We start from the raw sequence: 26,781 nt of genomic DNA, 5'->3' as shown, positions 1-26,781 counted from the left end.
TACTTTTGGTGGCCTTAACTTCATGTTAATTTGCAATTATAATATTGACCAAGTTCCAGTGAAACTCTGCTTTTATAAGCATAATTTTTCTCCACACAGATATATATGGAATAATCGGGATATATTGTATAAAATATTTCTTTGTTTTTAGAATATTGGTTCTGAAATAATATCTTATTGGTGAGTCAACTCTTTAAAAAAAAAACTATTTATAAGGAATTGTTATCACTTTACAAGATCCCTGTAAGACCTAAATATTTTGCAATTGTTTTAGATGCCATTCCCTCAGGTGTTGCTTTATCATTCAGGAACGTGTCAAGACCTGACCCTCAGAACCTACCTTCAGTTAACCCTGTTGACTCATCAGTAGGAAAGATTTGTTTCTGTTTTGGTTCATTCAACAACCGATCAATGCAAACCTTGTTTCAGCAGGATGTTGTATCTATATCTTATGTCATGCCTTATTGGAACAGTTTTATTGATATTATCTGTTGAAAAAATGTTGGATGTTGCCACACACATATCTACTTGGTAACAAAATTAAGGAACTTTCCTTTAAAATTATTCATAAATATGATCCTGCCAACATGAAGAAGTTTATGAAAAACAAACTCCAATTGTACCAGAAACGATGTTGCATCTTTTTTTTGGCATTGTATTCATGTCGCAAGATCAATAGATTTATAATTGAACACATTTATGAAGATTTTACACTATTGTGGAGAGATCTACTGCTTGGATTCTTTACCTACGATAGAAATAAGTTTAAACAATTTTATGTCATTAATTTCATTATTATTTTGGCCAAATTCCACATTCACATATGCAAATTTAAAAACAAAACACCACATTTTCTTACCTTAAAATATAGTTCAATTTATTTTTGTAAGACAAAAAGCAGTTACACTTAGAATTCTATGTATGTCCCTTAAGGTCCTGACATTGTACCCCCGAGCACAATTGTCTGTTGTATATTATTGTAATGAAACAGCAGGGAGCAGGTTTCGAACCCTCAACCTTTGAGCCCGAGGTCCAGCGCGCTATCGACTGTGCCGCAAAAGCATGCTCGTGCGGTAGAGTAGATTTCCGCGCTTATAAACCAAGGGTCGTTACATTATTTATATATACACTTGTGATTTAAATGGACCACCCTTGGCTGGAAATTCGTCAACTGTGTTGTTTAAGTTTTCGCGGACTTTTCTTAGCGGATGTACAATCGTCGCAAATTGAATTATGGGGAGTTTCAGGCCCGGGAGTGAACATAATAGTACACTCGCAAAGCCGAATAAAAACGAAGGCTGAGGGGCTTACGTTGCAAACCTCCCTTGCTTGGCTAATCATTTGGACCACCCACCAAGATGGCGACGGGGATTCCCCCAAGGGCATAAGGAGAGGGTAAGTGAACGAGGGTGTGTCTTAAGTGATTTGACCGTAACCCAAGGAAATCTACTCACGTTCGCATATTGCCAATACATGGACCGTTTATTTCCGGGTTGCATCCGGTTTTTATGGATCAACATCACATAACCACTAGCACTCAGTGCGCACAGGGAGCAGCGACAACGTCATCACATTATCCTAACACATGCCAGACGTTGGATGAATATAACATGTCAAAAGTGCAATATGCAGAAATTGCTCTGCCATTTCCTGCTTGCAAAAATTCCAATAGTTTGTCTAATTTCAGTTTATGTGATAAAACATGCAGTTTATAGTATCGCTGTACCATCTAAACTGCTGAGAAATATATTTTCAATAACCAACATTTATTGTATTGGTTTTTGTAGCTGGTGTACAAAATCGAAAGTAAAAGATGCAAAAATGAAACCCAGGGAAGCATAGAAATAGCGCACATAGAACAGATCTAGCGCTTTTTAGACTTGCTTTCAACGTGTGACAGATCTTTACATGTCGATGTAAATTTGGTCAGGCCTCCAAAACTTACATATACATAAATTTAGACATCTTTACTAACTTTGGCTGTAGGTGGTGTCTTATTGGCTATTTGACTTGTTTATGTGGCCGTGTATGGAATTTGTCTTTCTGGGCCGGGCGTCAGTTCGTCTGCAGTACCGAAGCAAAACTGTAGGAGCAGTCAAAACCGTGCTTTTTGACCGGAACCCTGGCCCCTGAGGGTGAAAAGGTACATTTACCTGTTGGAAGTGTTCACAATATCAATTGCATTTCGGGTTATATTGGAGGGAAACGTTGTTCTAAAACAGCGGTAAGCAACCGAATGTTTATTATTATAAGCCTACGCATGATTATTCTTGGGTGTATAATGTGGGGTTCGGTAATTCAATTACAAACTCAGGTCCAGCGTTGATTAAATTGTGTGTAGTCAGGTATGACAATCACAGTAGCCTACTCCTAGTCCCTGTATTTATTCTGAAAAAGTATGCACTTGTTTTGTCTTAAGAGTTATAAGAGTTAAAACCAAGCTGAAACTTCTTAATTGACCTAGGCGTCATTCCGTAAACCTTTCCGATTTTCTTCTAGTTCTAGCATACCTCCAGTCCTTGTTTTACTGTAACCGTACCTTGTACCTTTTGTTTACACCTGATTTTTAAAGAGGGAATAAAACAATGTCACGTAGACCTTTTTATTTTTGTTCAAGAAAATGTTAAACTTAACTATAAGGATTGGTGTCTTGGTCTTGCACAATGTTCTAAGTTTAACTTGAAAAACTGGATATCTGTCAAATTGTTATTTTGCAACAGTGCACGGAGCGATCAGATAGTTATCTGTTTATTCACGCACAGTATTAGAATACAGTTCAGCAACCTGGTGTCAGAGCATTTCGTATTATTCTGTACATAAATCCGCATTTAGTATATGTTATATTTCATATGGTATGAATTAATTTGTGGATGCCCATCACCCATTTCGTATGATTATTTAGAAATTACATTTGTATTATATGTTAGGAATTTGTTAACATACAATACGTTATGAATTTTAGCTAGATGGCTACCTCGCTATCATTATCTAGGCTAGGGATTAGGGTCATGGTTAAGTTTAGTTAGGTTAAAGGGTAAAGGTAAGAGTTAGCTAAAATCGTTAAGGTTAGAGGAAGTGTTAGCTAACATGCTAAGTAGTTCCAAAGTAGCTAAAAAGTAGCAAGTAGTTGAAAAGTTGTTCGTGATGAGATTTGAACTCTCAACTTTTGGGTTGCTAGACATTCGTATTATACCCATCCACCCTGACCAACTCCCCTCCTTTAGTTTTTGACTTAAGTAACCATCTGTCTTATGTAACCATAGCAAATGTAAAAATCTTATTAAAAGGAGTGTCTCGGATTTCGTTCCAGAATAATACGAAATGCTTTGAGACCAGGTTGAGTTCACGCACTCAACCTGCACTCTGCTGGATTACACATGCCTTTTAGTGGCAGAAACTGTCCCATAATAGGCCTAAGGGGGTAGAATCAGTGGAGGCAACTACTGTCAGTAAGCCTATATCACATCTGGCACAAGGTGTCTAGTATAGGGCTCCCGAGTGGCACAGTGGTTTAAGGCACTGCATTTCAGTGCAAGAGGCATCACTGCAGTCCCTGGTTCGAATCTAGGCTGTATCACATCCGGCCATGATTGGTAGTCCCATAGGGCGGTGTACAATTAGCCCAGAATTGGCCGGGGTAGGCTGTCATTGGAAATAATAATTTGTGCTTAACTGACTTGCCTAGTTAAAAAAATAGAAAACAGTAGTGCCTAGCTCTGTGTAGGTGGTTTCAGTGGTTAGCTTTGGCCACAGCTCTGTGTGAACTGCAATTACAATGCTATGTTTTAACAGTTTTTCACCTTATCTTTCATATCAGCAAGAAAGAATCTTTCAAAGAAAAAAGCCTGTTACTGTAGCAGATTTGCACAGATCCATACCATGTGTGTGGTCATTTCCATGTAAAAGTTTTTATAGGAGCATATCAAATTGGGTGTGAAATGAAAGCTATGAGTCTTGAAAAAAAATACAATGGCATGTATAGATTTTTCAACCATATTACATTCAAAAAATGTAGAATAAGCAAAGGCTTTGATTTATTGTCAGATGAAAAAGGGGTTTAGAAAATATCTACCAGAAAAAGTCTTAATGTATTAGACATGAGACAAATGAGAACCTGTTCTCAACTAGCCTACCTGGTTAAATAAAGGTGAAAAAAATAAAATACCCCTGCCAAGTTATCAACACTTACATTTAGTTCATGATATTTTTTCTGCCTTCTGTAAGTTTAAGAAACATTGCCTGGTGTCTTGAAATTCCGTTACAAAAAACCCACCTATCTTTAAGATATTCCTCATGAGGGAAAATAATGAACGTTTACAGAAGTAACAAGTAAAGGTAGACCTATCAATTAGTTAGTGTTTTTACGGATATTCATTTTGATTATGAATTATTACCAAATTGGTAACAGATTTGCAAAAAATTGTTAACGGAAGTTCTGCAATTTAATTGGCTACAATAGGAAATCAAAGTAGTCACAAACCACAATTGGCTCACTGGCCACTGTCCTCCTTTCCTCTGATAACTGTTTTCTTTCTGTCGTCTGGACAAAGCAAGAGTAAAAATTCTGGACAAATGAACCCTGGCTTTGATTTCAACGTCCACAGACATCTGAACCGGCCTTCATTTGGCACAAACATTAATCTTGTACGCAGACACTTCCGGCTTAATCGGCCAACCAATCATCTCCCACAAACCCTTCCCCTTAACCCTCCCAGTACATTAGCACACCAGCACAGAGCCACGCCTTGCACTCGTGTGATTCACTAAAATGAAGTGATGACAAATACTTTACTCGGTAGGTTTTACTCCCATAGAATTCTATGGTCACTCCCACTAACACCAACTTTGAGTTGTTGATACCCCAGCCTTATATGCTCTAGCATAGACGTTGATGATTGGTTCAAATTTGGTCCGGTCTGGACGGAAGTTTGGACAGTACAGTAAATAAAAGTATAGTTCAGTAGAATAGACTATAGTTCACTACAGTTAGTTATTAGGATTTAAACTAGTCACTGTACATGCAGCAGCTACTCTTTCTGGGGACCACATAAACATACAAGTGCATGACAAAGTACAGAACAGTTATAAACGAGAACAACATAAGATATTACATGAAATTCTATATATAAAATAAGAGTTATAAATTGGAAAGACACCAAGCGACAACAAAATTACAATTTACACACTATTCCAATGTACATATACATATTCTTATTCCTATGTACACAGTATAGTTAAATTAGAACTTTAGAAAGAGGATAGGCATTGTGATACACTGTTTTCTTTAATCTGTTTTCTAAAGCGAAACTTGCTTTTTGCCTGACTAACCTCTGGTGGCAGAGCATTACATAACTGAGGGATGCATGAGTTCTGTTTTTGTTTTGGGTATGGTGAAGAAACCCATAGTGGCGTGTCTGGTGGGGTATGTACAGTACCAGTCAAAAGTTTGGACGCACCTACCAATTCAATGTTTTTTCTTTATAAAAAAAAAAACTATTTTCTACATTGTAGAATAATAGTGAAGACACAAACCATAAAATAGCACATGTAGTAACCAAAACAGTGTTAAACAAATCAAAATATATTTTATATTCTTCAAAGTAGCTATGCTTTGCACAATCTTGGCATTCTCTCAACTAGCTTCACCTGGAATGCTTTTCCAACAGTCTTGAAAGAGTTCCCACATATGCTGAGCACTTGTTGGCTGTTTTTCCTCACGCTGCTGTCCAAACCATCTCAATTGGGTTGAGGCCAGGTCATCTGATGTAGCACTCCATCACTCGCTTTCTTGATCAAATAGCCCTTACACAGCTACAGGTGTGTTAGGTCATTGTCCTGTTGAAAAACAAATTATAGTCCCACTGAGCCCAAACCAGATGGGATGGCGAATCGCTGCAGAATGCTGTGGTAGCCATGCTGGTTAAGTGTGCCTTGAATTCTAAATACGTCACAGACCGTGTCACCAGCAAAGCACCATCACACCTCCTCCATGCTTCACGGTGGAAACCACACATGCAGAGGTCATCCGTTCACCTACTCTGTGTCTCACAAAGACAACAGTTGGAACCAGAAATCTCAAATTTGGACTCATCAGACCAAAGGACAGATTTCCACCAGTCTAATGTCCATTGCTCATGTTTCTTGGCCCAAGCAAGTCACTTCTTATTATTTGTATCCTTTAATAGTGGTTTCTTTGCACAATTTGAGGCCTGATTCACACAGTCTCCTCTGAACAGTTGATGTTGAGATTCGTCTGTTACTTTATTTGGGCTGCAATTTACGAGGCTGTTAACTCTAATGAACTTATCCTCTGTAGTATAGCTAACTCTGGGTCTTCCTTTCCTGTGGCGGCCCTCATGAGAGCCAGTTTCATCATAGCGCTTGATGGTTTATGCGACTGCACTTGAAGAAACTTTCAAAGTTCTTGACATTTTCTGTATTGACTTACATTCATGTATTAAAGTAATGATGGACTGTTACTCTTTGCTTATTTGAGCTGTTCTTGCCATAATATGGACTTTGTCTTTTAGCAAATAGGGCTATTTGTCACAACACAACTGATTGGCTCAAACATATTAAGGAAGGAAATTCCACAAATGAACTTTTAACAAGGCACACCTGTTAATTGAAATGCATTCCAGGTGACTACCTCACGAAGCTGGTTGGGAGAATGTCAAAAGTGTGCAAAGCTGTCATCAAGGCAAAGGGTGGCTACTTTGAAGAATCTCAAATATAAAATATGTTTTGATTTAACACTTTTTTTTGGTTACTACATGATTCCATATGTGTTCTTTCATAGATTTGATGTCTTCACTATTATTCTACAATGTAGAAAACAGTACAAATAAAGAAAAATCTTTGAGTAGGTATACTTTTGACTGGTACTGTGTGTCTATTTTGAAGTGTATGCAAATAGATTATTCAAGTCGTTTGGCATTTTCAACATGTTTCTTAAAAAGACTAGAAGAGAAGTAGTACATTTCTCCTCAACCATGAAAGACTCATGCATGTTGTTGATGTTAGTTCTTTGTGAAAGCTTGGCCCCAGTGATGTACTGGGCCATACGCACTACCCTCTGTAGCGCCTTACGGTCAGATGCCGAGCAGTTACTATACCAGGCGGTGATGCAACCGGTCAGGATGCTCTAGATGGTGCAGCTGTGTAACTTTTTGAGGATCTGGGGACCCAGAATATTTTCAGTCTCCTGAGGTGGAAAATGTTTTGTTCTTCACGACTGTCTTGGTGTGTTTGGACCATGATAGTTCGCTGGTGATGTGGACACCAAGGAACTTGAAGCTCTCAACCTGCTCCACTACATCCCCGTTGATGTTAATGGGGGCCTGTTCAGCCCGCCTGTTCCTGTAGTCCACGATCAGCTCCTTTGTCTTGATCACGTTGAGGCAGAGGTTGTTGTCCTGGCACCACACTGCCAGTTCACTGACCTCCTTATAGGCTGTCTCATCGTTATCGGTGACACTGTTGTGTCGTCAGCAAACTTAATGGTGTTGGTCGTTTGGCCATGCAGTCGTGGGTGAACAGGGAGTACAGGAGGAGACTAAGTACACAACCCCTGAGGGGCCCCAGTGTTGAAATTCAGCGTGGCAGATGTGTTGTTGCCTACCCTTACCACCTGGGGGTGGCCCGTCAGGAAGTTCAGGATCCAGTTGCAGAGGAAGGTGTTTAATAGCTCTAGCTTAGGGATGAGCTTCGTGGGCACTATGGTGTTGAACGCTGGGCAGTAGTCAATGAACAGCATTCTCACGGGTGTTCCTTTTGTCCAGGTGGCAAAGGGCAGTGTGGAGTGTGATTGCGTCTTCTGTGGATCTGTTGGGGTGGTATGCGAATTGGAGTGGGTCTAGGGTATTGTCGAGGTAGGTTCCTTGTCAATCATTGGCTTATTGGTGAAATCAGCAGTCAGACAATATCTTCTTTAAGTAAATCAATCAAACCTTTATTAATGCAATTGCAGACAGAAGTGACGATGGAAACACAGCACGTATGTTTCACAGTAAGTTCTACACCGCACCTAAAAGCACAGCTGATTTTATACATGTCATCACTCCCTAGTGGTATGATCACCTATGTCAATGTATGTATACAGCAATATGCTGAGGTTACCTTAAGGTAACCTAGTACAGTATTTTTTTCTGAATTCATTAGCATTGTCCACTGTCACACAAAATCAAAATGTCAATACCAGACAGTGGTTACTTCTCTTTATCAAGTTTTGGTCTGACTCCGACCTAGCCTCCAAGCACACTCTTGAAACAGCTAGGGCTTAACCACAAAGACTAATATATATACAGTTGAAGTCGGAAGTTTACATACACCTTAGCCACATTTTTTTCACATTTCCTGGCATTTAATCCCAGTAGAAATTCCCTGTTTTAGGTCAGTTAGGATCACCACTTTATTTTAAGAATGTGAAATGTGAGAGTGATTTATTTCAGCTTTTATTTATTTCATCACATTCCCAGTGGGTCAGAAGTTTACATACACTCGATAAGTATTTGGTAGCATTGCCTTTAAATTGTTTAACTTGGGTCAAATGTTTTGGTTAGCCTTCCACAAGCTTCCCACAATAAATTGGGTGAATGTTGGCCCATTCCTCCTGACAGAGCTGGTGTAACTGAGTCAGGTTTGTAGGCCTCCTTGCTCGCACGTGTTTTTTTCAGTTCTGGCCACAAATGTTCTATAGGATTGAGGTCAGGGCTTTGTGATGGTCACTCCAATACCTTGACTTTGTTGTCCGTAAGCCATTTTTCCACAACTTTGGAAGTATGCTTGGGGTCATTGTCCATTTGGAAGACCCATTTGCAACCAAGCTTTAACTTCCTGACTGATGTCTTTAGATGTTGCTTCAATTTATCCACATAATTTTTATTCTCATGATGCCATCTATTTTGTGAAGTGCACCAGTCCCTCCTACAGCAAAGTACCCCCACAACATGATATTGACCCCCGTGCTTCATGGTTGGGATGGTGTTCTTCGGCTTAAAGGCCTCACCCCTTTTTCCTCCAAACATAACGATGGTCATTATAGCCAAACAGTTCTATTTTAGTTTCATCAGACCAGAGGACATTTCTCCAAAAAGTACGATCTTTGTCCCCATGTGCAGTTGCAAACCATAGTCTGGCTTTTTTTATGGCGGTTTTGGAGCAGTGGCTTCTTCCTTGCTGTTTAAAGGCACAGTCAATTTAATGTATGTAAACTTCTGACCCACTGGATTGTGGTATAGTGAATTTTAAGTGAAATAATCTGTCTGTAAACAATTTTTGGAAAAATGACTTGTCATGCACAAAGTAGATGTCCTAACCAACTTGCCAAAACTATAGTTTGTTAACAAGAAATGTGAGTGGTTGTAAAACGAGTTTTAATGACTCCAACCTAAGTGTATGTGAACTTCCGACTTCAACTGTATGTCCGTGTGGGAAGACTAACTCTAAAATAACCCTATAAAGGGTTATAAAGACTAATCCTATATGTAGTAATATAGCCTTTTATTTTATTGTTATGAAAGATAGGTTTCCAAGACCGTACCGCAAGCGATCCATGTTAACGTTTAGAGCAAGCATCGGGGCTCTCAACAAAAGTCACCCAAGATACGTTCATCAAAAGGCGCTCAAGGTAGTTAGCATCTATGAATGGGCAAAGTAATGCCATACAGAGAAGAGCTTCATTTGACTTGACTTATTCCTGTCAACTCCTAGCGGAGCCAAGGGCCTCACACCTACTTTTACCGAATTCTATTCTGTCTCTGTCTCCAGCCGCCATGGAGAGCAGTGGCAGGGGAAACGCGTGCGACTACAGCCACAACGTCACCTTCTTCTACGATTTCGTAGGTAAGGAGATCAGCAGACACTGGCGTGTCAGGGACTGTGTGGTAGTGGTCCTGGGCCTGACCATCTGCCTCATTATGATCCTGTCCAACATAATGGTGATGGCGGCCATCTTGATCAACCGACGCTTCCACTTCCCCATCTACTTCCTGCTAGCCAACATGGCCGCTGCGGACCTGTTCGCCGGCTTGGCCTACACCAACCTCGTGCTCAACACAGGACCCTGGACCATCAGGTAGGGCGGACAGTAGTCTAGAGAGACCGGGTCGGTAACCAGAGGGTCACTGGTTCGAATCAGTATCCTAGATACCTGCCGTTGTGCCCTTCAGCAAATTTAACCCTCAACTGCTCTACGGGCACTACACTGTGGCTGACCGTGACTTCCAACTTCTCAGTAGGTGTTTGTAATGTATGTGTGTGTGAGTGTGTGTGTGTGTGTGTGTGTGTCTCGAGTGGGTTTGGATAAAAGACATACTAATCTCAGTGTCTCTGTGACAGTTGACGACAGAGGAATCTTCTTCTTCTTCAGGCTGTCCAAGCAGCAATGGTTCATTAGGAATGCTCTGGTGGACATGAGCCTGACGGCGTCTGTGGCCAACCTGCTGGCTGTGGCGGTGGAGCGTCACCAGACCATAATTACCATGCAGGTAAAAAAAATACTAACTACTCTAACAGACTCCAAAGCCTTTTCCTTTAAGTGAGTCTGGCTGTTCTTTTTGTATCTTATGTGTTTGTACTTGTTTTTATCATTCTACTCTATTTGTATTTTTTACATTTTTTAAAAATCACGTACAATGATTTGCGGTCCCTGTATGTGCTGTGTTATACGTTTTATTTTTATTATGATTATGCAGCTGCACAGCAAGATGACCAAACGGCGGGTGGTGCTGCTGATCGTATGTATCTGGGCAGTGTCTATCATCATGGGGCTGGTCCCTTCCATGGGGTGGAACTGTGAGTGCCAGCTTAGCGACTGCTCCGTCATCGCCCCGCTCTACAGCCGCAGGTAACCAGCTAGGTCTAGGATCAGGTCCCCCTTGTCCTATATAATGTTATTTAAAGGGCAAAGCTGATCCTAAATCAACAGTCCTACTCTGAGATGCTTGATACGTACGACCCCTGGTCGAGAGTGTGCTGGCAAATGGACTTGAGGTTTGTTGGCGTCCCAAGTATCCTAGATGCCATCTCCTGCCGTTGTGCCCTAGCCTAGATCTGCTGCAAGGGTGCTTCTGCAGTGTGGCTGGCTGACCTCGGCTTTCAATGTGTGTGTGTCTCAGGATATTGGGTTTAAAGCAAAGGACAAAAGTCTTTTCTTCTCCAGGTATATGATCTTCTGGGCGTCTCTCAACCTGCTCACCTTTTCTGTCATGGTGGCTGTGTACGCACGCATCTATGTCTACGTGAGACGTAAGGGTAAACGGATGTCTCAGCACAGCTCCCACCATCTGAGGCACAACGAGACTGTCTTTAACCTCATGAAGACTATCTCTATTGTACTGGGTGAGTGGGATCTGGAACTGGCCTGGAACGTACACTTCCAAGAGGATGTGATGCTATGGAAACTAATACTGTTCAACAATCGTGCCATTTTATTTGACTGTTTCTATTCTCAAATAATTTCCATCCCTACTTATAACTTACTCATTGCTAAAAGGTACTTAACCTTTTTCCAGATCAATGCATCTCTCTAAAACATACATACGATTGTAAGGTTATGGGGAACATAATGGTTTGTTTTAATTGACACGTGAATGGAATGGCTATGGCATGTCCTCTCATGTTTTCCTCCTTGGCTTCCCTTCTCTCCCTAGGCGTGTTTGTCATTTGTTGGACACCGGGCCTGATGACTCTGTTGCTAGATGGGATCATGGGTAAAGACAGCCATGCCTTGACCTATGAGAAGTACTGTCTGATCCTGGCTGAGTGTAACTCCCTGGTTAACCCTATTATCTACTCCTTCCGGGACGAGGAGATGAGAAGGACCTTTAAGTGTATCCTGTGCTGCCTGTGTAGGAGGAGCTCTGAACACCAGGGGGAGCAGTCCCCTGTGGAGTTCAACACACTGCAACCAGAGGTAAGTTACCACAGAAAGATTACAGGTCAGCTCTTTCAACAAAAACAATCCTGTGATTCCTGGCATCCTATCTCCTTACCTCCTTCTCAACTGTATTGAAGGACTGTTCTCCAACATCTAAAAATGTGCTTTTACTTCACAACGATTTACCATTCTGGCTCACATGACACATTTCCTCTTTAGTTTCTGTCCTTCAGTGTGTTTCACCTAGATTTTAATTTCTTACAATAATTCAGAAGCTGGTACTGGCAAGGGGTTGACCAATAATCTTTTTCTTTACCCCAAACGGCTCTGGCTTGAACTTTTGACTGACTGACACATATTCCAACTACTTATTCCAATGGATTATTTGATGGGAATATCTGTTTAGTTGGTGGATGTGGTGCTATGCTTGTATCTGCTCTCTCTGCTTGGTGTTCTTCTGCAACTTTTTTCCCACAAAATTTGAATACCTTTCCTTTTCCTGAGGGAGAACAAACTTTAGACCGAGAGACCTTCACTTACAGCAAAACCATTGTGTAATATTCTCTCAAGAATGCGTTGGTTTGGATTTTTTTTAAGGGGCTCCGTTGTGACAAAATAGATGTTGTCTGCCATCATTACATGATTTCTGAAAGAGAACACATATTTGAGAGCTTTGTATTCCAAATATATTTAAATGGTGACTCTAATTTCCTGCCTTATCTCGTGCCTCTTCATCTTTCACCTTTGCTTCTCCCTTTAGACTTTAACCTAACGCTTGTGTCTGTCCCAGCGTGCCGCTATCTTTGAACAATTATTTATGATATTGAGCAATATTGTGTGTCTGCCTCTACGCAGAGATACAGTGCCTTCAGAAAGTATCAACAATAAAAAAATGTACAGGATATATCTATATAAATGATTCATAGCCCTTGACTTATTTCACGTTTTGTTGTGTTAGTGTAACAGTATAACTTTCGTCCTTCCCCTCGCTCGAACCAGGGACCATCTGCACACATAGACAATTGACACCGACAAAGCATCGTTACCCAAGGGGAACCACTACTTTAAGGTCTCCGAGCGAGTGACGGCACCAATTTTTAAACGCTAACTAGCTAGCCATTTCACATCGGTTACATTAGTCTGAATTCAAAATGTATTAAATGTTTTGTTCTGACCCATCTACACAATACCCCATAATGACAGTGAAGAAATTTTAGCAAATGTATTAAATTAAGTACATATTCAATTTACATACAGTACCAGTCAAAAGTTGACACACCTACCCATTCCAGAGTTTTTCATTTTTACCATTTTCTACATTGTAGAATAATAGTGAAGACATCAAAACTATGAAATAACATATGGAATCATGTAGTAACCAAAAAAGTATTAAATAAATCATAATCTATTTTATATTTGAAGAATCTCAAAGTAGCCACCCTTAGCCTTGACTTGTATCCCATTAAATCTGTGTAAAGACATAAATTGCTGTTCACTGTCGCTCCACATCACTGAAGAAAAATATAAATGCAACATGTAAAGCTGAAATAAAAGATCCCAGAAATGTTCTATACTCACAAAAAGCTTTTCTCGACTATGTTTTGCACACATTTTGTTTACATCCCTGTTAGTGAGCATTTCTTCTTTTCGGCAAGATAATTCATCCACCTGACAGGTGTGGCATACCAATAAGCTGTTTAAACAGCATGGTCATTACACAGGTGCACCTTGCGCTGGGGACAATAAAATGCCACTCTAAAATGTGCAGTTTTGTCACACCACACAATGCCACAGATGTCTAAAGTTGAGGGAGCTTGCAATTGGCATGATGGCGGCAGGAATGTCCACCAGATAATTGTTCATTTTTCTACCATAAGCCGCCTCCATTTTAGAGAATTTGGCAGTACGTTCAATGGGCCTCAACCACAGACCCCCATGTATGGTGTGTGGTTTGCTGATGTCAAAGCTGTGAAAAGAGTGCCATTGGTGGCGTGATATAGAGGCATAAACTACGGACAACAAACAATCGTATTTTATCGATGGCAATTTAAATGCACAGAGATACCGTGACGAGATCCTGTCATGCCATTCATCTGCCATCATCAGCATGATAATGCACAGCCCCATGTCGCAAGGATCTGTACACAATTCCTGGAGTATCCCAGTTCTTCCATAGCCTGCATACTCAGGTCAGACATGTCGCCCATTGAGCACGTATGGGATGTTCTGGATCGACGTGTACGACAGCATGTTCCAGTTCCCGCCCAATATCCAGCAACTTCACACAGGCAGTGAAGAGATGTGGGACAACATTCCACAGGCCACAATCAACAACCTGATCAACTCTATGCGAAGGACATGTCACGCTACGTGAGGCAAATGGAGGTCACACCAGATACGAACTAGTTTACTGACTCACGGCCTCTACTTTGTTGTTGTTGCATATCTGTATTTCCTGTAATGTGAAATCCATAGACTTGGGCCTAATGAATTTGATGGATTGCCTTATGACCTGTAACTCAGTAAAATCTTTGAAATTGTTGCATGTTGCGTCTATATTTTTGTTCAGTATCTTAAGAGCTGGAGAAAATCCCCAAATCCAGATGTGCCGAAGCTGATAAGACATACCCAAGTCAACTCAAATCTGGTTGGTTCTACAAAGTTTTGACTTGGGGGTGTGAATACTTATGTAAATGTGATTTCACTTTCAATACATTTGCTATAATTTCAAAAAAATTAAGAGCACGTAAATGGAACGGAATGCCCTTTTAATGCATATTCTGATTTTGAATTTAAGCATTTAGAATAGTGTGCTATTCGTTTTGGGTTGAGATCAAATAAATGAAGGTGTGGCAGAGGTGCGTCTACAGATACGCCATATTCTGACCTTCACTTAATTCCACCACCTTTACCTGTGAGGAAACTATGAATGAAGTAGAAAAAGCATGTACTTCATTTTTTTTCAGATAAAAATAACACCATTCATGCACTAATTTACAACTTGATAAGAGCTAGGTAAATGAGTTCAGTTTTGGATAAGAGAATTTAATATACTTGTTTTAGATATTTTACCTTACTGCTGGAGATGTCAACTTTACCACAGTAAAGTTGATGAAATACTGTGCCATTATGCAGCATTTAAATGATGCAGAGATACTGTCTTTTTTGCTTTCCTATTTCTATCATAAGTGTTAACCACTTGCCATAGGCCTAATAACACATTCAACTGCCAATTTAGTTATTTCCCTTCGTGGTCTTGCCTATATTATCATTCTGTTTAATTACATTGGTCGATTTCAAAACACTGACACTCTCTCAATTGGTGCAGAAACAAAGGATAGGGGATACCTAGTCAGTTGAACAACAATGTGTCTCCCGCATTTAACCCAACCCTTCTGAATCAGTTGGGCTGCCTTAATCGGACACAATTCTAACTAGAATAGTACACCATATTCAAATGGATTATTGAATAAACTCACCGAGAAATATTGGCTCGAAAGTGGAAGGGTTTTTAGCGGTTGAATTATTTACTCAGCGCGCGGAAGGGAACCACACCTGCAAAGGCACCTTTTCATAAGGTAAGTCTGAATACCAACTACTGAGAAAAGGAAAGGCGTGCGTAAGAAAGGCCTACTTTCCTAAATCAGAATCGGGCCCTTCATTATGGGTGTGTGTACTGCAGATTGGTTTAACAAAAGATTGAATTCAGGCTGTAACACAAAATGTGGACTAAGTCAATGGGTATGAATACTTTCTGAACGCAGAGGTTACTATACAATTGATATTGTTCAATAGTAAAGACGATATTGTGTGTCTGCTCCCCACAGGTAGATAATGGTTGTGAAGTAAAATCAGAGAAAGCCAACTTTACTGCCCTCCAACTGATAAAGACAGAGTGGTGACAAGCCTCTTCACCCTGACAGCTGGATTCAATCATATTGACACCATGGACATTAAGATCTACAACCACTCGTAAATTTAGGCCTCTATTCAATCTGTCGCTGAAGCGTTACAAATTGCAAGGTGATTTCCGATTGACAATATGCAGCGTTAACTGTGAATGAGTCTCTGCTAATGCGGGAACCTTGCGTTTAAATTTAAATCACTGTTACGCTGAACTTCCGTGATACAGATAGAATAAAGCTGTTAGTGGGGTTGAAACAGGAGGACAATGGACAAGCACTGGACAATATGGTTATTTATGACGCCATACTCATGTGTACATTTTGGGATGCTTGTTTGTTACAGTATGTTTTGTTTATATAGATGCGTTACACTAATACTGAGATATTCAGAAACAGCCAAACTGTCTAGGGAAAGACTACCTCCATGTGCCACAGTACAATTATGTGAAACATAACGAGCCATGAGATGCTTTAAAAATACCAGCATGGGGATATAGGGAAGCCTGGAATTTAAGCTGAAAATCACCCTTTCACTATTTACTAGAAATGAAACTGCATGACATTCGATCATGCATACATTTTGCGTACGGGTGGTCCTGTGAATCGAACCCACAACCCTGGCATCGCAAGCTCCATGCACTATATACGTTACCAACTTAGCTACAGAGGCGGGTTTCAATTATGAAAAACGGAGTTTAAATGTATTTGGCTAAGGTTTATGTAAACTTCAACTGTGTAAAACCATCAAAGGGTGTCATTTTTGTTTAAAATGTCACAAGTGCATAGATATGACTAATCATAAAAATAAAAACCAACCCCAAATAATGAAAAGCACAATTATTTTATTCATTTTTTTTCTTCTAATAAGGAACACTACAACTTGTCATTCTTTTTACTCGTTCTAGAACAATTCTAAAGTTGAGGTATAAAATAAGTTCGTACAGACTCGCAGGTCTTGAAACAGTGGGGTTTTATATACAAGAGACAGAGGTAGAGACGAGAGGGGGTATTTAAAATACAAGGGGACGAAGAAGAGGGAGCAATATACAAAGATACTAACAAAACAAAGTGACACATTAAAAGGGTTTAATGTATCGTTTGATTTGGTGCTGTGGAATTCTACGGTCGCAGATATAATATTCTGTGGTAGAATCCTACAGTAGGTGACTCACTATTGGCTCAACCTGTATAGGAATAGCTCCATTTTTACGTTTAACTGTATCGTTAGTATAAAATACTTGGAGAAAAAAAAGAAGGGTCAATCCAGACAAAATGGCCGAAGTTAAATGGTTAAGGGATTTCTAAAAAATGTGAGATACTTTGTTCCCCAGTTGAGGTAAGGGCTGATTAAATGCATTCACGGTATATGCTAGCAAGATGGCCAGCAATGGCGCTGGCATTAATTCAGCGGTTATTGCTAAAATGCGGTTTCACAGAAGTTCCAATTAGAATTCACACAGTACCAAACAAAACTACAATACCCATAACCCCAATTAACAAAAAGACCAAGTTAAAATAGGCAAATAATCATTCAAAAAATAGTTAACTTGACCCCAACCTCAGAACATTAAAGACCAAACAATCAGGCAACTCACCCAAAAATAAAGCAGAGGGTTTATAAAAAGAGAAACGAACATTCCACAATCTGTACAGTGACATCCATTTACGACTGGTAGAAAAAGACAAGACTAATTTGGTGTAGTAGTGGTAAGATATAATAAGCTATATGAAATGTTTATAATAACAGTAAACAATGACACTAATTTGGGTAATACAATATAAGAGGTCTCTGTAACGATGTATGTATATCTGTTTAATATATAGTTTGTCCTTTATCAAAATGCCCGGTACTTTTAACAGTTGATGTATGATTGTAAATAACAATTTTAAGCTGAATGAAAATAAAATGAAATGAAATCAGAGAAACTGAAGACTACCTTGTTTATCGTAATAAAACCAGTGGTACCTTTTTGGTAACAGTTAACAGAGTAAAGCCCTTGCTGATTGGCCAAATCATAGAGCTAAACCAATAGGATCCATTTTTTTACCAGCAGATTCTGAGATGGAGTAAAGGGAGAAAACATGCCTTCCCATGGAACAGGTGCTCTCTACAGCAACGATGCTCTGTCGTCTCCACAGCAACAATACAATCAATTCTTTAGCACTGGTGTGACAGACAAACAGCCCCCCCATATATAACCCCAAACTTAAACGACATGAGGCCAGACAACACCATAAAAAGATAAGTACAAATACAATTCCCTCTACCCCAAAACAGAACTTTTTATTCACCAACTTTTGTGTGTGAAATATAATCATCTTGATAACTGGTATTTTTGGTACAATGCAAAGTTGTAGTGTGGCCTGTGAGCAAGACAGATTATTATGAGTAGATGAGAGTTTAAGCCCTGTCTGGACCGGGGACTTCCACCCGAGTCCTGTTCAGTAGGGCACAACGTAGCAAAACGGTTTGCAACCAAAAACACGTATTCCTATTGGATAAGTTCAGGTAGTAGCATCTACCCGTATCACTCGTTTTAAAAATATTTTCACCCTACTGAACAATACCCTGCTAGTGGGGAGGCCACAGTTGTTAAATATACCACAGACTAACTGATAAAAAAAAATATGTAAAGGCTGAATGTACTCCATAACCTCTGACTTCACGCACTTCGGTGCACGCCCCCAGGAAAGTTCTGATCCAGACAGAGACCATTTGGTAGAGTATAAACCCAGGGTCCTATTCATTAGTGTACACCGAAAGTGAAACGTTTTGTACCGTAGCAAAAATGTTTAGCAATGGCAACAAAAGAAAAAATACATTTCTTGGACAAATTCAGGTAAGTCCCTCCACTTCAGCCAGTTCCGTTCCTAATGAATACGGCAAGGCTGGGCTGTGTTCAATTAAGCCATCCCGATTGAAACATCTAAGAAACTCTGTACATACAGCATTACTCCTTTTTGGTCTGTGTCTTTGAGAAAACAAAAGTGAAGAAGCTAAATAACTTGAATATTTAAATGAGCGCCATCACTGAACACCTAAAAAGCCGACATGCATTGGAAGACGGTCACAAATATTTTCATGTCACATTTTGTCCCCCCAATGAAATAGCCATCTCTCTGCCCCAAAACGCATTTCATTCCACCGTCTCAACACCACATTTAAGTTCTATAAACAAACTGTTTATTTGGTGGCTGGTGCATTTCTTTGTGAAACAACATTAGAAAGAAAAAGGCTACAATCAACTAAAAGTAGTTGACAGAGGAAAGTAAACGCCTACAAAAGAGTCGATAACTTTTGATGACTAACCGAAGGGGGACGCAATAGAAACGACCTCTGGAGGACTAAAGAGGATCGCTCATTTCCCCACTCCATCTTCAGTCCTGCCCTCAGGCCAACTGTATGCTCAACTCCCCAGTACTACTGTCACCAGGTAGACGGCACCTGTAAAAAGGTGCAAAAGTTTGTGCTCGACAGATCTGTGTCCACGTTCCATACGAGGGGTTGTAAAAGTGGGTGGTGTGTGCATATCTGACCTATAAAGCACTCGCTCAAACCTAAAAGAAGGGAGAAACAACAACGGTGTCTTTGTGTTACCAGTTGGTTCTCAGAGGAACAGAAGGGGGGGTGAAAACTATCAGGTTGGGGTAGGAGGAGAGAGGACATCACTTTGGTACAAGCAAGGTGAGCAGAGCTCGTCTTGTGATCCGTATCGCCAGAGAGTGTGTGACCACTATCACACGCGTCAACACCAGAACCTCACAAGGGATAGGTAATGGACAGGCTGTGAACACTGTGTGGAGTTGACATGAGCATTTACACAGGTAATGTACAGACAGTGATCATCACCTGCTCTACACAGCCAGGTTGGGTTAGTAGTTCCCCAAAGGTCAAAGGTCCTGGAGGCAGCGAGGGGGAAGTCATGATCAGGCGCCAGTCAGTCTCCTCATTCAATATGAAGACAAAAACGAGCCTCCAGAATTTCTCTAGTGTGAAAGGTAAATGCCTTCTGTTCACTTGTCCATCTTAACAGTCCACAGAAGTGTGTGTATACACAGCGCCTGCCCAGTCCGGACCGGTAGTGGAGAGGTAGGCAGGAAGGAGGATGGGGGGGGGGTAAGTGGGTAGTCCGAGCATATCCCAAAAGAAAGAGGTCTCTGGGGTGGAGGAAGAGGGGTGCCTCAGTTGGAGGTGTCAGAGTGGACACTGCCAGGGGGGGGGCTGGTGGAGAAGTGACACAGGAGGGTTGGGTGTTGTCCTGCCAGCTGTTGCTAGTCTAGAAGGCAAGAACCAGGAGAGAAAAATAAAAGATGTCAATTTGGGCAGCCAGTTTTGTTAGACTTTTTAATATAGGCATGTTGTGACCCTGGTAAAATCCATGTGTGAAATGCTCTAAATACCTGGACTACAATTACTTTGTTGATAGGCATGCATTTCTTTAGGTCTAAATAAAAGGAGGTTTGACTCACGTCGAGACGGTGTGGGGCGTAGAGGGCGCTAGTGGTCAGCTCCTCATAGCCTGCCGTCAGGCGTGTAACATGGTGCAGGGTATCCACCTGGACGGAGACAAGACAGGCGCCATCAGCTACGAGATGCATGCACATATACACACATTTTCCTTGTTTTACTATTCTTGTGGGGAGTTTAGTTCCCCACAAGGATCGAAGAACACACACACACGACCTGGGTTCAAAAAGGATTTGTTTCCTTTCAAATACTTTGAGCGCATTTAATTGGCACGGGCTTGGTTCCGTTGTGCCACACAAGCTCAATCAAGTGCAGGAAAAGTGTTTGGAAGATAACATACTATTTGAACCCGGGTCTGGCATACACACACAAACACATAGATACACATCAATCAGGGCATAGTCTCACACAAACACAGGGGGGAATTAAAGGAACTTTAAAGCTTCCACAAACCTCTGCTGTATCGGTCAATGCAAAAGCAGCATGGCTCTTGGTTTGGACTGCTGGTTCTCTACGAGCTAACCTCTGCATACTTCTCTGTACAACCCTGACTTTGGGTTCATACACTATTCATCTGCCTCTCTGCTATCACAGTTCTAACATTACAAGCCAATATCTAATGCTCCTGTATTGATGAGATGAAATGATTTCTACCTAATTTAAATATCACGATGTTGTATTCTCAGTCATCACTGATGGAATGCAGAAAATGCTGCCTACCATCCGGTTAGTCAGGGAGAATCTCAATTGCATTCGTGTCCTCTCTCCACCTTCTCAAAACCTATTGAACGAGAAAGCCAGCGGTCTCGCCCCTCTGACATTCTCCTCCAATGGGTTTTGAGAAGGATGCGGACACAGCAGAGTCAAGGAAATGCAACTGAGGAATTTCCCTCAACCACTGACCGTCCAGGCTAACCTCAGGCTGTTTACAGCAGAAATCTGTGGATCCTCTTCAGCAACACCACACTTCCACAGGTTTACAAACAGAGGAGGGCAACAACAGCAGAGTAATGGGGAGTAGAGGGGGGGCCTTTGGCTTCCATGGTGACAGGATGGAGAGAGGGCCATGGGCTGTCTGCGTCCCAAATGGTACCATATTCATCAAAAGTAGTGCACTATATAGGGAATAGAGTGGCATTTGGAGAAAACGTGGACATAGAGATGAAATGGATGGATAAATAACTGGGGGAGAATGGTAAGATAGGTACACCAAAGGCTTAACTGAAACAAGGTGGAGAGAGAGGGGGAAGGGCCAAAATGTACCTGAGGCATGTTTCTCTGCTAAGTGGAACAGGGACAGGTGCCACAGGGGGTCTTGGGTTGGGTGTTTAGGGATCAGGGGTGAGGAGAGGAGGTGTGGAGAGAGAGGGGGAAGGGCCAAAATTTACCCGAGGCATGTTTCTCTGCTAGGTGGAACAGGGACAGGTGCCACAGGGGGTCTTGGATGGGTGTTTAGGGATCAGGGGTGAGGAGAGGGAGGTGGGGGTCATCATAGCTAGGAGGAGCTGGGTGTCTAGGAATGTTTGGGGTGGTAAAGTCCCGGAAACCTCCCCAAAATGCCCTGTTTTTTTAAATTACTTTTAAGAAATGTTGTTTGAACAAATTCCAGGATTGCCTTCACTATTCCCTCCCAATTCCAGAAATCATCCAACTAGGATTGTGAGAACCAGGACATTTTGTGAACATTACAGGGATTTTGCAAACCTAGAGAGACTGGATTGGAGGGGGTTGGAGCATTGAGGCAGGCTTTCCTAGAGGTCCTCAGTGCCTACCTGGGGCTGCAGAGAGGGAGAGATGTTGAGGACGGCCTCCCCAGCCCCGTTGAGGTTCAAGGGGTGCAGGCCGAGGTAGGCAGCAGCAGCGTCGCCAGCATGAGACAAGCTGTATGACCCTGACGACCCTGCAGGCAACACACGCTGTGTCAGCCAATCAGGCATCTCAGTGTGGCTCTGTCAGTCAAATCAGGCACCGTAGTGCGGCGGGGTCAGAGATCACAGTTCAACCAAGAAGTTAAAAGTACACTGGCTTTTGAAAAGAGACCTTCATACCAGTGCTCACAACCCGTTGGCTAGTGTTGAAAACATGAGGATCGTGGACCACAGTCAGAGTGTTTAGAATGAGGTGAGCAATGATTTAGTCGCTCGTGACAGAGCCTTCTGGGTGCCAAGATGATCCAATACATTGTATAGCTTCAATGCTATACAACACTCCTTCCGTGGCCTCCAACTGCTCTTAAACGCTAGTAAAACCAAATGCATGCTTTTCAACCGTTCGCTGCCTGCACCCGCACGCCTGACTAGCATCACCACCCTGGATGGTTCCGACCTTGAATATGTGGACATCGATAAGTACCTAGGTGTCTGGCTAGACTGCAAACTCTCCTTCCAGACTCATATCAAACATCTCTAATCGAAAATCAAATCTAGAGTCGGCTTTCTATTCCGCAACAAAGCCTCCTTCACTCACGCCGCCAAACTTACCCTAGTAAAACTGACTATCCTACTGATCCTCGACTTCGGCAATGTCATCTACAAAATTGCTCCCAACACTCTACTCAGCAAACTGGATGCAGTCTATCACAGTGCCATCCGTTTTGTCACTAAAGCACCTTATACCACCCACCACTGCGACTTATATGCTCTAGTCGGCTGGCCCTCGCTACATATTCGTCGCCAGACCCACTGGCTCCAGGTCATCTACAAGTCCATGCTAGGTAAAGCTCCACCTTATCTCAGTTCACTGGTCACGATGGCAACACCCACTCGTAGCACGCGCTCCAGCAGGTGTATCTCACTGATCATCCCTAAAGCCAACACCTCATTTGGCCGCCTTTCGTTCCAGTTCTCTGCTGCCTGTGACTGGAACGAATTGCAAAAATAGCTGAAGTTGGAGACTTATCTCCCTCACCAACTTCAAACATCTGCTATCTGAGCAGCTAAACGATCGCTGCAGCTATACATAGTCTATCGGTAAATAGCCCACCCATTTTTACCTACCTCATCCCCATACGGTTTTTATTTATTTACTTTTCTGCTCTTTTGCACACCAATATCTCTACCTGTACATGACCATCTGATCATTTATCACTCCAGTGTTAATCTGCTAAATTGTAATTATACGCCTACCTCCTCATGCCTTTTGCACACAATGTATATAGACTTTTTTTTTCTACTGTGTTATTGACTTGTTAATTTTTTACTCCATGTGTAACTCTGTGTTGTCTGCTCACACTGCTATGCTTTATCTTGGCCAGGTCGCAGTTGCAAATGAGAACTTGTTCTCAACTAGCCTACCTGGTTAAATAAAGGTGAAATAAAAGAAATTAAACAGTTGGATCCTAAATGTCCACCTTCCTCACGTTGTGAATGAAGTATGAGGCTAGTGCAGAAGAATGAAATAGCCAAACTATAGGGCCAACTGCAACCTTCTTGTTCGAAACAGACCAAAATCAAGACAACACAAGTGTCTTATTACATGAAAAACGGCGGTCGAAGTTTTCGTTAAACTGTTTTCGTTAAACGAGTGAGCGTCAAAGTGGAATTCAGACATTTTTAGTTGTTAAGTCTTGAAACCGAGTGCTGATACCCGACAGTCCACCAGCGAGCTGCAATCTTACTGCAGGAGAGGCAGACCATGGAAATAGAATTCAGATAATAATAGAATAGATTTCTATGAAGCAGACATACAGTATGGCTCACAATGACAATGGTACATCACCTACCTGCTCCTGTCTGCTTCCTGAGCAAATAGGGGTAGCTGGTACATAGCTGGTACATAGCTGGTACATAGCTGGTACATACGTGTGTGTACCGTTCAAAAGTTTGGGGATCACTTCGAAATGTCCTGGTTTTTGAAAGAAAAGCTCATTTCTTTGTCCGTTAAAATATCAAATTGATTAGAAATACAGTGTTGACATTGTTAATGTTGTTAATGTTGTAAATAACTATGGTAGCTGGAAACAGCTACCATAATGGAATATCTACATAGGCGTACAGAGGCCCATTATCAGCAACCATCACTCCTGTGTTCCAATGGTACGTTGTGTTAGCTAATCCAAGTTTCATTTTAAAAGGCTAATTGATCATTAGAAAACCCTTTGCAATGATGTTAGCACAGCTGAAAATGGTTGTTCTGATTAAAGAAGCAATAAAACACACTATTCTGTGAAGGGAGTAGTGCCAGATCTTCAGTTTCTTGGCAATGTTTTGCACGGAATAGCCTTAATTTCAGAGAACAAGAATAGACTGATGAGTTTCCGAAGAAAGTTATTTGTTTCTGGCCATTTTGAGCCTGTAATTGAACCCCAAAATGCTTCTTTAAATCAGAACAACCGTTTTCAGCTGTGCTAACATAATTGCAAAAGGTTTTTCTAATGATCAATTAGCCTTTTAAAATGATCAACTTGGATTAGCTAACACAACGTGCCATTGGAACATTGGTTGCTGAACACAGGAGTGATGGTTGCTGAAAATAATGGCAGTTTCCAGCTACAATAGTAATTTACAACATTAAAATGTCTAGACTATTCCATGTTATTTTAAAAAAGCATAAGAGCAAAAACAAGGACATTTCTAAGTGACCCCAAACTTTGAACGGTAGTGTGTGTGTGTGTGTGTGTGTGTGTGTGTGTGTGTGTGTGTGTATATATGTATGTACACTAATGCAAAGGTGTGCTGGCTGCTAGATAAAGACAGACAGCCAACAGGGTGACTGTAGGAGTTTGCAGTAGTAGTAGGATAAATAAAATAAGAAATACATCATGTTAAAATGACGATATCGAAAGAGGAAATGGTGAAATTGAACAGAAACCATTCAGACATTCAGAAAGAAAAAATACAATTGGATTGGATTTAATTGGATTTATAATCCGATGGGGACGATGGTCATTTCCTACTAAGAGTTATTGCTTAGGGCAATAGCCCAGCAGCTAAGATACTGCTGAGTCAAGCTACATTTATCCCTGAAAATGACCACTTTCTACAACATTAAAGCCACTTTCTAATTTGTTTTACCCCCCTTTCCTCCCCAATTTCGTGGTATCCAATTGTTTTAGTAGCTACTATCTTGTCTCATCGCTACAACTCCCATACGGGCTTGGGAGAGACGAAGGTTGAAAGTCATGCGTCCTCCGATACACAACCCAACCAAGCCGCACTGCTTCTTAACACAGCGCCATCCAACCCGGAAGCCAGCCGCACCAATGTGTCGGAGGAAACACCGTGCACCTGGCAACCTTGGTTAGCGCGCACTGCGCCCGCCCCGCCACAGGAGTCGCTGGTGCGCGATGAGCCTATCGGCCAAACCCTCCCTAACCCAGACGACGCTCAGCCAATTGTGCGTCGCCCCACGGACCTCCCGGTCGCAGCCGGTTACGACAGAGCCTGGGCGCGAACCCAGAGTCTCTGGTGGCACAGCTGGCGCTGCAGTACAGCGTCCTTAACTACCCGGGAGGCCCCATTAAAGCAACTTGTAACGAGGAGATTATCAATCTGGTCCAAAATAAGATTTGGTGAAAAAAAAACTCCACTATAGAAAATCTGTGAGCGCAATGACATCACAGCAATGCATCAGACACCAAACAAGCAGAGGAACAGAAGAAAAGTCAGATGGAGAGCCAGACAGAGGCAGACAGACAGACAGCCAGACACGCAGCCAGGCAGGCAGACAGGACAGACAGCAATGCAGACAGGACAAGAAGACAGCAATGCAGACACTGTCCTCATTCCCGTGTATGTGGTTCTACACTTCTGCCAGTGTGTATGAACTACAATGTGTGTGTAATAGCATGGACCTCAGCTGATTGGTGTGGGGAGGCAGGGTGATTGAGGTGGATGGAGGGGTGGGGGTCAGGGGTGGTTGACAGGGGCACACGGTACCTGAGTTGGGCGTCGCCGGAGAGTTAGCCTGGCTAGCCTGCGCCGACACGCTGGCAGCATCCACCGCTGTTTTAACTGCGTAGAGGTTCGCTTCCTCCTGGAACTTACCAATGTTCTTCTTGTACCGTATTCTCTTGTTGCCGAACCAATTAGAAACCTGAGGGGGAGACGGACAGACACCAGTGTATTAGTCAGTGTATCCCCTAGATGTCTTTCCAGGGTTGTATTCATCAGTGCACGCCGTAGCAAAATGTTTCCCAACGGAAAACGAAAACAAACCGTTCGTACTGGAAAATGTCAGGTAGTCCATCCCTGTTTCAGTGCATTTTCAATTGAAACCAAATAAAGCTAAATTATTTTAGGCAGGGGAACAGACCCCCTACCTATACATTAGAAGGGGAAAAGCTGGTTTCAGTACTGGTAAGTCCACTGGCAGCAGAAGTGTGTGGTGCGGTGGTACCTGGGAGACTGTGATGGCACACTTCTTGGCCAGCTCTTCTTTAGCCTCCTCACTGGGGTAGGGATTGGACAGGTGGGAGTAGAAGTACTCGTTCAGAACCTCTGTAGCCTGCTTGTTGAAGTTACGCCTCTTACGCCTGACCGAGACATTGATACGAGACACACACAAAGTCAGTCAGACATGATTCATCTCGG

At 41.8% G+C, this 26,781-nt stretch overlaps 2 protein-coding genes across 19 annotated transcripts in view; one reads left to right on the top strand and one right to left on the bottom strand.

Annotated features, from left to right (window-relative positions):
• Positions 1-1,255: 1,255 nt before the first annotated feature.
• lpar2a (lysophosphatidic acid receptor 2a) lies at positions 1,256-17,705 on the top strand. Of its 14 annotated transcripts, XM_046304335.1 has the most exons (9): positions 2,136-2,224; positions 7,782-7,871; positions 7,970-8,008; positions 9,522-9,628; positions 9,769-10,075; positions 10,370-10,487; positions 10,695-10,846; positions 11,162-11,340; positions 11,652-12,017. In XM_046304335.1, the coding sequence occupies exons 5-9, from the start codon at positions 9,774-9,776 to the stop codon at positions 12,011-12,013; spliced, it is 1,113 nt and encodes a 370-aa protein (XP_046160291.1). In that variant the 5' UTR covers positions 2,136-2,224; positions 7,782-7,871; positions 7,970-8,008; positions 9,522-9,628; positions 9,769-9,773; the 3' UTR covers positions 12,014-12,017. The 14 variants fall into 14 exon arrangements, with proteins under 14 accessions (XP_046160294.1, XP_046160299.1, XP_046160303.1 ...); XM_046304336.1 differs by lacking the exon at positions 7,782-7,871 and having other exon boundaries at positions 2,115-2,224; XM_046304338.1 differs by lacking the exons at positions 2,136-2,224; positions 7,782-7,871; positions 7,970-8,008 and adding an exon at positions 1,256-1,395.
• The window catches only part of pbx4 (pre-B-cell leukemia transcription factor 4), a 50,359-nt gene continuing 40,183 nt past the window's right edge, over positions 16,606-26,781 (bottom strand). For 2 of the 5 annotated variants that reach the window (XM_046304312.1, XM_046304314.1), the window contains 5 exons: positions 26,588-26,723; positions 26,128-26,284; positions 22,024-22,151; positions 20,254-20,340; positions 16,606-20,060 (listed from right to left, as the gene is read on the bottom strand). In XM_046304312.1, coding sequence (XP_046160268.1) covers positions 19,731-20,060; positions 20,254-20,340; positions 22,024-22,151; positions 26,128-26,284; positions 26,588-26,723 — 838 coding nt within the window. In that variant the 3' untranslated portion in view covers positions 16,606-19,730. The remainder of the gene's footprint in view (positions 20,061-20,253; positions 20,341-22,023; positions 22,152-26,127; positions 26,285-26,587; positions 26,724-26,781) is intronic. The other 3 variants (XM_046304315.1, XM_046304316.1, XM_046304313.1) reach the window with 2 other exon arrangements.

Source organism: Oncorhynchus gorbuscha, linkage group LG16 (genome assembly GCF_021184085.1).
Source record: "Oncorhynchus gorbuscha isolate QuinsamMale2020 ecotype Even-year linkage group LG16, OgorEven_v1.0, whole genome shotgun sequence".
NCBI classification, from domain to species: domain Eukaryota; kingdom Metazoa; phylum Chordata; class Actinopteri; order Salmoniformes; family Salmonidae; genus Oncorhynchus; species Oncorhynchus gorbuscha.
This window is presented reverse-complemented; position numbering and strand designations above follow the sequence as displayed.

Excerpts from the sequence above, each read along its gene's own strand:
- lpar2a (XM_046304343.1), top strand. The coding sequence starts at position 9,774 with ATGGAGAGCAGTGGCAGGGGAAACGCGTGCGACTACAGCCACAACGTC. Across the intron at positions 10,488-10,694 it reads AGACCATAATTACCATGCAG|CTGCACAGCAAGATGACCAA; the intron begins GTAAAAAAAATA and ends ATGATTATGCAG. Across the intron at positions 10,847-11,161 it reads GCCCCGCTCTACAGCCGCAG|GTATATGATCTTCTGGGCGT; the intron begins GTAACCAGCTAG and ends TTTCTTCTCCAG.